This window comes from Gekko japonicus, unplaced genomic scaffold (genome assembly GCF_001447785.1).
Source record: "Gekko japonicus isolate JY-2015 unplaced genomic scaffold, Gekko_japonicus_V1.1 scaffold2494, whole genome shotgun sequence".
Classification (NCBI taxonomy): Eukaryota; Metazoa; Chordata; class Lepidosauria; order Squamata; family Gekkonidae; genus Gekko; species Gekko japonicus.
This window is the reverse complement of record NW_015170349.1, coordinates 202,338-216,183: the sequence shown is the minus strand read 5'-3', so window position 1 is coordinate 216,183 and position 13,846 is coordinate 202,338. Positions and strand designations below refer to the sequence as shown.

Below are 13,846 nucleotides of genomic sequence, written 5' to 3'. Positions count from 1 at the left end.
TTCTGTGGATAGTGCTAAGTAAAGGCATTGACTGTGCTCACTTTCCCAGGAGAGAATTTAATGTGAGAGCTGGTATAAGGAGGGTTCTGTATGGATTCTGCACAAATAGAATTTTTGCTGTACGTTAGCGCAGAATTGTACACAAAAAGTAGCTGAGTGCTGGGATCTGTATCTTTCAAGCCAAGTATTTAATCTACTTAATTAAGTCAAGTGGAGGGGTGTGGGGGCCTGTGTGCCAGACAGTGAAGTTTTGCCCCAGCCATAGACAATATCCTGGCTCTGGAGATTTTGCCAGCATCGCCCACAAACTCCCTTTGCAGTCATAAGAGCTAGAAATGTCTCTCTGCAAAAATGGAAGTAGAGACTCTTGGGAAAGCTACCGTAGTCCTCACTCCCAGATTCCTGCTCACATGGAGTTCAGGAAGACAGAGATCCCTAGCTGTCGGCCAGCGTGCTACATGGATGCTGTGCTTCGCTCCTGGTGCAAAGTCTGCCCTTTTGACCATGGAGACGCCCATACAGCAGCAACGGAAGCCGAAACCGGGACAAACAAGCAAAAAGCTACAGCCCAGCATTTGAGAGGTAGGTGTTTGGCTGTTGATGGAGAAGGAAGCAAGATCTCAGGGTGGGCCCCTAATGTGTGTCTGAGCAAGAAGCAGCAGACGTTCTCTGGGCCTAGAGGAGTACCTACTGCTCAATCTCTTTGTGAGGTACTCCACCCACTGGCGGACCGTTGAGTCTCCCATGAAGTAAACCAGCTTCCTTCTCAAGCAAGTGGCCATCTGATCCGAGGTGTTGAGCCGGAGCATGGTGCAGAAAACGGGGTACCACCGACTCTGCCACACAAAGCCGCTAGGAGCAGGGGAGCTCATCCCGACGGCGCATCTCTCTCTGGGTGCTGCCACATTGCCTGGAAAAAGAAAACAAGTGACAAACCACTGAGAATTCCAGGACTGCTGCTTTTTGGCTGTTGAGGCCCCTTCCGGGAAATCCCTGGAAATAGAAAATGCCAGCAAGGTGCACTTTGTAAAGCTGACCAACAGAGGGAGTCTTTGGTTCCACGGCTCATAAAAGTAGAGTTTACCTACTTAATCGGGTACCTCCTCCTTCCTCCTGACCAGTTTGTATCCACCAGGGTGATAAGAATGTGCAACAATAGAGACCTCCTGATTAAGGGGACAGAATTACCTGCGCAAGAAAAGCTTATGGAAGGTCTGCCCCTGACTTCTGGCTGTTGTTCCTTTTCCTTCAAAATGTGTACTTCACCCCCACCCCCACGCCCCAGTCATATGTGAATGTGTGTGTGTGTGTTCTTTTTATGGAACTGGTAAAATACCATTTTATAAAAATTGCCATTGAGTGACATTAAAACAAAAAAAGACATAAAAGTCCTTTTGTTTTTTGTTTTCCTAATCCACGTATATTGTACAGCAGTTTTGCTTCAGAGTGTGTTTCAAGCAGAATCTTAATTATAACCCACCCCCAACACCAGTTTGGTGTCGTGGTTAAGTGTGCGGACTCTAATCTGGGAGAACCGGGTTTGATTCCTCACTCCTTCGCTCGCACCTGCTGGATGACCTTGGGCAAGCCATAGTTCTGAAAGAGCTGTTCTCTCAAGGACAGTTCTGGAAAGAGCTCTCTCAGCCCCACCCACCTCACAGGGTGTCTGTTGTAGGGAGGGGAAGGGAGAGGAGTTTGTAAGCCGCTCTGAGACTCCGAGTGCAGGGCGGGGTATAAATCCAATCTCTTCCTCTTCTCCTCCTCCTCCTCCTCCTCCTCCTACTACTACTACTATTACTATCTGGGAGAACCGGGTTTGATTCCCCACTCCTCCACTCACAGCTGCTGGATGACCTTGGGCAAACCCTAGTTCTAGCACAGCTGTCCTTGAAAAATCTCAGCCCCACCTACCTCACAGGGTGTCTGTTGTGGGGAGGGGAAGGGAAAGGAGTTTGTAAGCCGCTCTGAGACTCCGAGTAAAGAGCGGGGTATAAATCCAATCTCTTCTTCTTCTTCTAGAAATTATTTTCATTACTTGTGTTGCTTTGGAAAGCATTGCTTTTGAATCCTTTTTTTTTTAAACAAAACAAAGCCCTAGCATTTGGGTAGAGAAGGGACTTAATATGAGCCACACAGCCTGTTTTGGATGCTGAGGCAGAACCCTACAATTTGTGAAATAGCATAACGCGTTTCTTTCGAGGATGGACAATCACAGCCCTGTTGCCCCCAGCATTCGGGGCTTTCAGGCCAGGTTGAGCCCCCGCAGCTTTCAGTTTAGAAATTACTGAACCACCACACACTAGCACACTGGTGCCAAAGATTTCCTCATGCTGATATTCACCGCAAAATCAGCACAATTATCTCACCCAAGACAAATGGCTAGACATCTGGAGAACACATGAAAACAAATCCCCCATCATCACACAAAAATATCAAAGTTTCAGATTAATATCCAAGTGGTATAAAACTCCCCAACAAATTTCATACATCTCCGGTCCCCTTTGCTGGAGGCGATGTAAAGAAACAGGTAACTATCGTAGCATCTTTCTGGGACAAAATAACAGAGGAAATAAGGACTGTAACTAAGCATAGAATAGACAAAACCCCAGAAGCACTACTCTTGAATCTCAGAGACGAAACTGCTCTATCTCTAACACTTAAGAAAAGAATCAGCCTACTACTGTTTGCAGCTAAAACCGCAATTGCATCCACATGGAAGTCCCAAAACACTCTGAACGTAAACCTCTGGTACAAGAAACTCTGGAATCTATACTTAATGGGAAAATCCACAGATATCTTTAAACAAATCAAACCCAAAGGAGAACACAATGATACGACATGTATATGGTCTCCTATCTTATCATACATAACTACCAAAGAATCAGTACCCGATGTAATAGGTACTCTTCACCTTTTGTAGCGTTTATAGCACAATACAGTTTGATATATAGTATGATCTGTATGGAAAGAATCGTCACCACAGTATAGATTAGATTGATTAAAGCACTTTTTGTATGTATAACGAAAAATATGTTAATTATATGTATATGCGTATCTTGCATAACCCTGTTAATGTTAATGAGAAAATTGAATAAAACTGATTTAGGGGGAAAATCAACACAATTGACACAGCCGAACCAACTACTGGGAAATCGTTCCACTCACCAAACCTCCTGTCGGTATCTGCAAGTGTCCTTCCCTTCTGTCATGAAAGAGTTAACCTGTTTGTTTCTGTATGCTAATTATAGGCCCCGGTCACACAAGCCGGATATCGTGGGGGGGGAGGTGTGGCTAATTGCCGCGGCGCAGTTTGATCCGCGATTACATGATCAGACTCACCGGCGGCACACCACCGGTCCTACCCTCGAAGCTGGCGGGTAAACGAGGGACCGGAGGGGAATGCCGTGTGCCGGCACGATCACACCACGGGGGTCTGGAGGCAGCCCGTGGCAAACGTTTACTAGTACCTTGGAGGTACTAGTTTTTTAACTCACATTGTCGGCAGTAAGCCACGGGTGCGCTCCACTTCCCAGATGTTGGGGTGTGATCGCGCCTGGATAATCCGCCCACCATCTGTGCCTCTCCCGCAGCAACTTTGCCGTGTGACCGGGGCCCTAGTTGGTTAGCTTAAATCCAATTAGATGTTAGGCACATGTTTCCGCCAGAGAAAGGGAGGTACTATTCCTAATGAGGTGGTTTTAAGATCGGCTATTGGCTAATTGATATATTGGATAAGAGTACACGTCATGTACACAAGAGGGTGGAGGCTTTAAGGAAACACTCTCCTTTGTTCTCATCTCTCTCACACTTTTCTCTTTTTCACACGGTTCCCCCAATAAGGAGACCCTCATATGCACAAGCCAGTGATACACACAAGGGAGACTGATTCTGGAACGCAAAGCACAGCTTTATTGCATTACAGCGGGGGGGGGGGAAATATACAGCGAATCAACAGAAAAATAGTACTCTCAACAGACTACAATCATAGGAAGCTTTAGTAAACATTAATCAGGTCATTTATTTATACAAGTATTATTAGCAAGTCTCAATCTGTTCTGAACAAGCTGGTTTTCTCTTTGATCCTTACATCCTTTAATCAGCAGAGCTACATTAACGTGTACGGCTTGGTCAGTCGCGACCGGACTGATCACTCATTAATAGATAACCTTTCTGTTTACCTTGGAAGCAAGAACTGGCTTCTCAGAATCATACCGTTCTCATTACATATTCTTGATTGTATGTTCTGATTACATCTTTCTTCCCCTTTGTGCAATCCACACCTGCCATTTGCGATCTACCACCTGTCCCAAAAGGAGCTGCGGTGGCTCAAGTGGTTAAGACGCTGAACTGCAGGCTGTGGAAGGTCAGTAGTTCAGCAGTTTGAGACCCTAATGCCGTGTGACGGAGTGAGCTCCTGTCTCTAGTTCCAGCTCCTGGCAACCTAGCAGTTCGAAAGCAAGAAATTGCAAGTAGATAAATAGGTACCACTTCGGTGGGAAGGGAACAGCGTTCTGTGCATTTTGGTGTTTAGTCATGCCGGCCACATGACCACGGAAATGTCTTCGGACAGTGCTGCCTCTTCGGCTTTGAAACGGAGTTGAGCACCAGAACCCTAGAGTCGGATTCAACTGGCTTTTGAGCAAGGGAAACCTTTACCTGTCCCAAAGACTTTTAGTCTTTAAAAGCTTTACTATTGATTATAGATTTATTATAGGTTTCTAAAAACTAAACCTAGACCCATCAACACCACACACACACACACGAGAGAGAGAGAGAGAGAGAGAGAGAGAGAGATAACTAACAGCTAGGCGGGATGGAGCTTAGATAGTTGGGATGTTGTTATTTTCACTCCATGTAGCCCTTCCCTAGTTTTTAGCAAACTTTTCTTAAAGCTAATTACACTCATGTGCTGCGTTGCTTTTTGCTCTGCTAAGTATGCAACATCTTCACAATCCAGCAAGGTTATGGGGTGTCCTTTTGTTCCCTGGCTAGCTGGATCTTCCTGTGCCATTGTCTTACTTTGCTTTTTCACCTGATCGGTTGTGGAAACACACCTGATTATGTCTTCAAGCATCTCTGATGTCTCTAAGTCAGACCTTATCAAAAACAGGACATTGGTTGCAGGGCGCATTATGCCTTTGGTTTTCAAGCAGAGGCTAGATGGCCATCTGACAGCAATGCGGATTCTGTGAATTTAGGCAGACCATGAGAGGGAGGGAGGGTTCCCTCAGTGCTTAGTTCTTGTGGCCCTTTCTCGCACGCCCAGGGAAATGCTGATCACCACTTTGGGGTCCGTTTAGCTGAAGATCCTGGAGGGTTTTTCTTTTCTTTTTTTGCCATCTTCTGGGCATGGAGTAGGGGCCACTGGGGGTGCAGGGGAGGGAGGCATTTGTGAATGTCCTGCATTGTGCAGGGGGTTGGACTAGATGACCCTAGAGGTCCCTTCCAACGCTATGATTCTATGATTAAAAATTATTTTATACAACTTTAAATACTTCAACATTTTATCTTTCTCTGTTTTAGGCAAAAATTAGAAGAGTTTCATGGGTTCCAAACATTTCATTTTCCCCCCCCTGAGGTGAGAAAAAAATAAAACATTTAACTCTATTTTTTTTTCTTTTGGCTTCAGAAGAAATTAAAACATTTTTATGGGCCCTTGGCGCTCTACCTCCTATGCCTAATGGATGAGTTGGCCCTGACTGGTTGTCACAATTGGCTGGATCAAAGTGAAAACAGGAACAACGTTGAAACAATACAAAGAGAGTTGCAACAGATGTCAAAAAAAGGAGGTGCTTCATTGACAATTCTGTAAACACACACACGATTCTTTAGTTTTACCTCATCCCTACTATTGGTTAAGGAGCGACACACATCAAATTGCATGGTTGCACAGTTGATACGGAGGGTGACAAACCTTAAAAAAAACAACTAACAGAGGTCAGCTTTTCCTGTCACATTCACACCATTTCAGAAAATTATTCTTCGCCTAGGTGCCAGTTGGCCGGGGGACAGAACACTCTTCTAGCAGATGCTTCTCTTCATAGTGACTTTGGGGAGGGGGTGTCTGTTGCAAGTTAAACATTTGTCTTGATTCGGAGCTGTTGCCCCAGAAACTGACAATCCATTTTAAAGGCCACATCTAACTTCAGCTGATGTATGTTTGCCTGTTACCACTGAGGGCTGGATCATGAAAGATGAGTGCTTCTGGGTGCTGCTGACTGATCCCAGGTCTGCGTTTGTGTGGCCAAAACAAACTGGACCGCACTGGGCACAGCTGCCCACAGCTCCGTGGCAGTGATGGGGGGAGAAAGGGTGGCTGGAATTCAGGAGCCTCTTGCTGGCCAGCGCCATAATCATTGCAGTAATATTCTATTTTGTCCCTGTGCATGCCAAGACCCGCACAGGGAGAGCAACATCTCCTGTCTGGAGCAGCCTCCTGGCCAGGCACTTGTTTATTTGCTGAAAACATTTCATAGAATCATAGAGTTGGAAGGGACCTCCAGGGTCATCTAGTCCAACCCCCTGCACAAGGCAGGAAATTCACAACTACCTCCCCCTCCACACACCCAGTGACCACTGTTCCACACCCAGAAGATGACAAAAAAACCCTCCAGGATCCCTGGCCAAACCGGCCTGGAGAAATATTGCTTCCTGACCCCAAAAGCGGCGGTCAGCATTTCCCTGGGTGTTTTTTTAGATGGCCATCTAGCCTCTGTTTGAAAATTTCCAAAGAAGTAGAGCCCACCCCCTCCCGAGGAAGCCTGTTCCACCGAGGAACTGCTCTAACTGTCAGGAGGTTCTTCCTAATGTTTAGCTGAAAACATTTCTGATTTAATTTCAACCCATTGGTTCTGGTCTGGCCTTCTGAGGCAACAGAAAACAACTCCGCACCATCCTCTGTATAACAGCCCTTCAAAGACTTGAAGATAGTTCTCATATCACCTCTCAGTCGTCTCCTCTCCAGGCTGAACATACCCAGCTCCTTCAACCTTCCCTCATAGGACTTGGTCTCCAGACCCCTCCCCCTCTTCATTGCCCTCCTCTGGACACGTTCCAGCTTGTCTGTATCCTTAAATTGTGATGCCCAAAACTGAACGCAATACTCTAGGTGAGGTCTGACTAAAGAAGAGTAAAGTGGTACCATCACATCTCGTGATCTGGACACTATATTTCTGTTGATTTGAATGCTCACGTGGTTAAGACGCTGAACTGCAGCCTGTGGAAGGTCAGTAGTTCAGCAGTTCGAGACCCGAGTGTGCCGCATGATGGAGTGAGCTCCCGTCTCTGGCCCCAGCTCCTGCCAACCTAGCAGTTCGAAAGCAAGAAATTGCAAGTAGATAAATAGGTACTGCTTCGGTGGGAAGGGAACAGCGTTCCGTGGCGCTCCGTCCGCCTTGGTGTTTAGTCATGCTGGCCACATGACCACGGAAACGTCTTTGGACAGCGCTGGCTCTTTGGCTTGGAAACAGAGATGAGCACCGCAACCCTAGAGTCGGATTCGACTGGCTTTCGAGCAAGGGAGACCTTTCCCTTTACCTTTTTCCACCCCATCAGGCTCCACAAGGCAGCAAATATACGGAAATAAAAAAAAATGTGTCAGCAATTAAAAGTCTGGTTAAAGTTACAAAATAATTCAAGTAAAAACACATAAACAGCACTAGAAGGGGGGGGGGCTCAGTACAGCAATCGTTTGCCAGATGAAACTTCTCTACATAGTTACAGTAGAACAAAATTCAAAGCCCAGCAGAACCTTAAAGACCCACACATTTCCCCCAGGGCAGTGATGGCGAACCTTTTAGAGGCCGAGTGCCCAAACTGCGACCCAAAACCCACTTATTTATCGCAAAGTGCCAACACGGCCATTTAACCTGAATACTGAGGTTTTACTTTAGGAAAAACAACTCCTACATTAACTTAAGATGATCCAAACAACGTAAGGAAAGCAATCCCAAATGCTTTCATTTACTTAAAGTTATTTGGCAGAGAATTCGACACTTTAATGATGGTCTGGGCCTGGCTGGGGCGATGGAGGGCTCTGAGTGCCACCTCTGGCACCCGTGCCATAGGCTCACCACCACTGTCCCAGGGTATACTTTTTCATGGGGGCGCGGGGCTTAGCTCAGTGGTAGAGCACCTGCTTGGCATGCTGTGGTCCTTGCTTCGATCCCTGGCATCTCCAGTTAACAGGACCAGGCACTAGGTGAAAGACCTCACCCTGAGACCCCGGAGAGCCTCTGACGGTCTGAGCAGGCAATGAGGACCTTGATGGTCCAAAGGGCTGTTTTGGTATAAGGCCGCTTCATGTGTTCGTGTTCATGAGTCAAAGCTGGCAACGCCAGTGCTTTCCTGCACTGTGAAGCAGTGTTCCCTCTAAGCTGAGTTGGTGTGAGCTAGCTCCCAGTTTTTTAGCCTCCGGCTCATGCATTTTTGTCTCAGCTCAGGAAGGAGGGCTCCAGAGCAGACTAATTTACGCAGCAGCCAAATTACTCACTCAGCTCACAACTTTCATGCCAGTAGCTCACAAAGTAGGATTTTTGCTCACAAGACTTCACAGCTTAGAGGGAACATTGCTGTGAAGAGAACTCCAGTATTAGTAGCACCAACCCATACGGGGAAGGGGGGGGAGCTCCTTCAGTAAATCAGCACACAAGACCAGAAAAAGACTAAAATCTGGTCTAAATCTCTCTATATATTCAAATTTTTGTTGCTTCCTCCATAAGCCGTTCAGGAGAATCAAGTCTTTAAAAAAAATCTAGCAAATACAAAAATATACCAGCAGGCTCAGGGGAGGATGTAAGTTTGCATAGCTTCCAAGGCTGCTAGAAAGGTTGGTTCACTTAGGAATCCTATAACTATATTTCAGGTGGGTAACCATTTCAGTTTGTAGAATCAGAACAAAATTTGAGTCCAGTAGCACTTTCAAGACCACCAAAATTTCCCAGGATAACAATGCTCCCTCTAAGCTGTGGAGTCTCGTGAGCAAAAATTCTACTTTGTGAGCTCCTGGCATTAAAGTTGTGAGCTACCACCACTTCCTGCAGCAGGGAACTCCATGTGTTACCCTCCTTTATGTTGGTGTCCAATGCTCCCTCTAAGCTGCGGAGTTTGTGAGCAAAAATTCTACTTTGTGAGCGACTGGCATCAAAGTTGTGAGCGAGCAATTTGTCTACTGCATAAATCAGTTTGCTCTGGAGCCCTCCTTCCTGAGCCAGGACAAAAATGGGTGAGCCAGAGGCTAAAAAACTGTGAGTTAGCTCACACCAACTCAGCTTAGAGGGAACACTGGCTATAACTGTATGCAAGAAGGGAAAGTGGCACGGTGTGGCCCGATCTCATGAGATCCCAGAAGCCAAGCTGGGCCTTCTGATCACCCTCCCTTCCCATGTTCTGCATCTCAGCAAGTTTCCAGGGTGAGGGATCAGATACGCTTGATCCCTTAGGAGTTGGCTCCTGCTCCCCACCCCCAAACCCCTCTTTGCTGGGCACAGAGCAAGATTTCCTGAGCAGGAGATCGGAAGCTGCTTCCCGGCTGATACTTCCAGCTGGGAGTCAGCTCCTGGTAGCTACAAGTAGCCTGTTCATGCAAAAGACACACAAATAAGTTGTGAACAGCCAAACTGCCTGTCGATGAACTGCCTGCCTGATCACCACTGGCGAACAGGAGGTGAGCTCAAGCTGGCAGTTGTTCGAGCGTCCATGGACAAAGGGTGTGGGGAGAGAAGGTGTCGTGGTGTCGCCCGATCTTGACCCATCTCAGAAGCTAATCAGGACCGGTACTTGGATGGGAGACCACCGCCGAGGGAGGCTCTGCAGAGGCAGGCACGAGGAAATCACCTCTGCCTCTCACTCGCTTTGAAAGCCTTGAAAGCGCGATTTGACGGCACTTACATACATTCATAGACAAAGGTGGACCTGGCGTGGTGTGCTCAAACCTGGTTAGATGCAAGAAGCAGGCAAGCTGTGGCTGAAGTCTTTCCAGCTGGAGTTTCTATTCAGCACTAACCTGGGACTAGGGATGGAGTATGTGACCCCCCACCCCCACCCCACCCTCAATGAATAGTCCCGAGCAAGGCTCCCTCTAAGCTGCGGAGTCTTGTGAGCAAGAATTCTACTTTGTGAGCTACTTGCATTAAAGTGTTTTGTTTTTTTGATGGGCTCAAAGCCCTTATTCTTTATTGTTTTAACTCATACAGAACGAACCTAAGAAACAAACATACAGATAATTGGCATTAAAGTTTTGAGCGAGCGATATGGCTGCTGTGTAAATTAGTTGGCTCTCGAGCCCTCCTTCCTGAGCTAAGACAAAAATGTGTGAGCTGAAGGCTAGAAAACTGTGAGCTAGCTCACACTAACTCAGCTTAGAGGGAACACTGGTCCCGAGCTATCATATATCAGAGTGCACAGAGATTTTTTTTTTTTAAAAAAACACATCACTCTTGCCACATCTCTCCTCCCTCCCCCATCCCCCGTAGCTTCCTGCTGCTCGCGGAGATCTTCCCTAGGAGGACATTGTGAATCAGAGTTCTGAATCTTTAAAAATACATTTTAACGTACAATGTAAAAACAGCTTAGAGGGAACACTGGTCCCAAGCTATCATATATCAGAGTGCACAGAGGTTTTAAAAAAACCACTCATCCCTGTTGCCACATCTCCCCTCCCCCGTCCCCCCGTAGCTTCCTGCTGCTCGTGGAGATCTTCCCTAGAAGAACATTGTGGATCAGAGCCCTGAATCTTAAAAAAAATTTTTTAACATCGGATGTAAAAACCAGCTAACAAATATACGTCAAAAACATAACAATTTGGCTCCAGACCACGTGGCCGGGTGGGTGGACATCGTTTGTGCCATAGGCGATGGTCATGTCCCATCCGTCAATGAACCCAACGTCCAGACCCTGAAAGATGTCCCTTGTGACGAGGTTTTGGGGGTAGCCATTGACATCGCCCAGCCACTCTGGGTCTGCGTGCAACTCCCGGATATTCTCTCCTCTGATGATGACTCTCGTGCTCGGGCTCCTCAGGTGTAAGCGCCGGATGGCTTCCCGGACATTCAGCAACCGCCGCACAAAGATGTGCATGGGGAAAGGTCGGAAATGCTGGCCCAGGGTGACGACGACGGCGGTGTCTTCCCCACCGGCCACTCGGTCGATGGCACGGGTGACGTAATTGTTGTCTTTCACTGAGTAGAATTTCATGGTCACAAAGGGATGCCCGTGTTTTTTCCACTGGACAAAAGTATTCCTCTCCGGGTCCATAATCAGGTGTGTCCGGAAGGGACCACTCCCATGGGTGTCGAAGAACCTCAGAGCTAGCAAAAATAAATTAGCAGAGCTTTGAAAGGGAAACATCAGCTGCACAGGTTGTCATGTTCAAAGCAGAGATTTGGTCCTCTCTTGGCTGTGACAGTTAATTCAGACTGTCTGCCAAGTCGGGGTGAGGCCGTGGCTCAGCGATAAGCATCTGCTGGCACTCAGAAGGTCCCAGGTTCAATCCCCAGCATCTCCAGTTGCAAGAATCGGGTAGTAGGTGGAATGAGCTCCCGGAGGAGATCAGGGCTCTGCGGGACCTTTCACAGTTCCGCAGGGCCTGCAAGACAGAGCTCTTCCGCCAGGCCTTCAATTAAGGAGCTGCCACTACCACCAACAACAACTATCTCGTGGCAATAATGGGTAACGGAATGGCCCATTATAACGAACTAGCCACAGTATTGCGACGGGTCGGTACCGCTGAAGTGGGCTTTTGGGTAACATCTATAGGTCACCATCTTGGTGCGATTACTGAGCACTTTATTACTGTTAAATATACTTGTTTTATCTTGTTTTTAATATTTTACACTGGCACATGGTTCACCTTGTTTGTGAGCCGCCCTGAGCCCATTTGCGGAGAGGGCGGGATAGAAATGCAATAATAAATTTAAAAAATTAAAAATGGGTGATGTGAAAAACCTCTACCAGAGGCCTTGGATGCTGACGACCATCGAGAGTAGACCAGGTGTCCCCCGCCCTTTTTGAGCCAATGGGCTCCTTTGGAATTCTGACGCAATGGTGGGCTCAGCCACAAAATGGTCACCATCAGAGACAGATGCACACACACAAACACACACAAAAACGAAGCCCAAGCAAAAGGGACAAGAGGCATGATTAAAAAAAAAAAGAAATACACCAAGGAAGAGGAGAGAGAGAGAGAGAATAAAACCAGCACTGCAGTGGCCACTGCCACAAAAACAATATCGTTTTAATTTGCATGGTCAATCGGACCACCAGTGCGCAGGCGCTCCCCTGGCCCTCCTCGACTCTCTAAAAGCACGCGGTGGGTGCCAGGAAAAGAGGCGGCGGGCTCCATTGTGGGGGAATCTCTGGAGTGGATAGTGTTGACCTTACTGAACGAAGGGTCTGATGCAGTATGCAGGGGCAGATTAACCATTTTATTATTTTATTTATTTGACTTTCGATTTCTAGACCGCTCAACCCCGAAGGCTCTGAGCGGTTTACATGGTTAATTTACTTCCTATCTAGGGCCACAGTATTCAGGGGGGTGACTGCCTACCGGCATCCTAGACAGCAGGGCTTGTTGTTCTTGCTTCCCCCCACCCACCCCTTCTCGGCTCCCTTCTGCTTTTTTCTCCTGGCGACCAAGCAGGTGTTTCGGGCCCCAGGGCCCAAGGGGGCACCACAAAGTTGGGGAAAGGGTGAAAAGCTTAGTTTGTACAGTCTATTGTGTTACCCTATGAATACATTTTTGTATTGCTGCAACCTGCATTGTCTATCTGGTCAGACAGGTCAACCACTAAAATGGGCTGGGTCAGTGTGGAAAGGAGGGGGGCACCAAGATTGGTCAGTGCTCAGGGCACCCGTGAGCCTTCATCCGCCTTTGAGTATAAGGCCATCCCCTGCGTTATTTAACCCGTCTCATTCAGTGCAACTAAGCACGTCTTTAACGCTAGAGGCGAAATTCAGGCTCCGCATCCTGCAAAGCAAACCCGCTGGAGGGTAAAGGTATGAGTGTGGAGTTCGTCTCTCTTTCTTGTATTCTGCCCCTGAATTCCATTGTGATGTCTAAATGTGTGGTGGGGAGAGTCTGAAGCAAGGTGTGCCACAACAGAATGGGACGCCCACATTCGGACCACTCAGCCATGAAGCTTGCTGTGTGGCCCGGGACCGGCCATTCCCACTGCGTTCGCCCGTTCCCCGAGATCTGACAAATGGGAGAGAGAAATTGACTTCATTGTCCACTTGTGGGCCTTCTGAAGACAAGTGCATGGCCATTGTGAGGAGCAGGTTAGACCAGGTAGGCCTTTGGCACGCTGAAAGAACAGCAGATCCTTATCATCGTCCAGAAGGGCTCCTACTATTCTCTTTACCGGATCAAGAATTCACTCCATTATTTTACCCCAAACTACAGAGCAAGAGAATGGAAGTGTGCACATGCAGGCAAAAGGTTGACCAATGAAATGGGGGGGGGGACTCTATGATGTGGTTGTGAAGCAAAAGTCAGAGAAGACCCATAATCATATTCTAGAATAAGAAGAAGAGAAGAGAAGAGATTGGATTTCGACCCCGCCCGTCACTACCCAAAGGTGTCTCAGAGCGGCTTACAAACTCCTTTCCCTTCCCCTCCCCACAACAGACACCCTGTGAGGTAGGTGGGGCTGAGAGAGCGCTGACAGAAACTGCTCTTTTTCAAGGACAGCTCTTATCAGAACTAGGGCTTGCCCAAGGTCATCTGGCAGCTGCAAGTGGAGTGGGGAATCAAACCCGGTTCTCCCAGATTAGAGTCTGCGCACTTAACCACGACACCAAACTTTGAAAGCAATCCATGACCCAGAAGAACGTACTTGTCACCTTCTCA

The 13,846-nt window shown here is 47.5% G+C and overlaps 1 protein-coding gene across 1 annotated transcript in view; it reads right to left on the bottom strand.

Moving 5' to 3' along the window:
• Window positions 1-13,846, bottom strand: part of LOC107116298 (NXPE family member 4-like) — a 39,348-nt gene that overhangs the window by 3,539 nt on the left and 21,963 nt on the right. Inside the window, 1 exon segment of the mRNA XM_015418199.1 lies at window positions 692-910. Within this exon segment, the coding sequence (XP_015273685.1) occupies window positions 692-910 (219 nt within the window).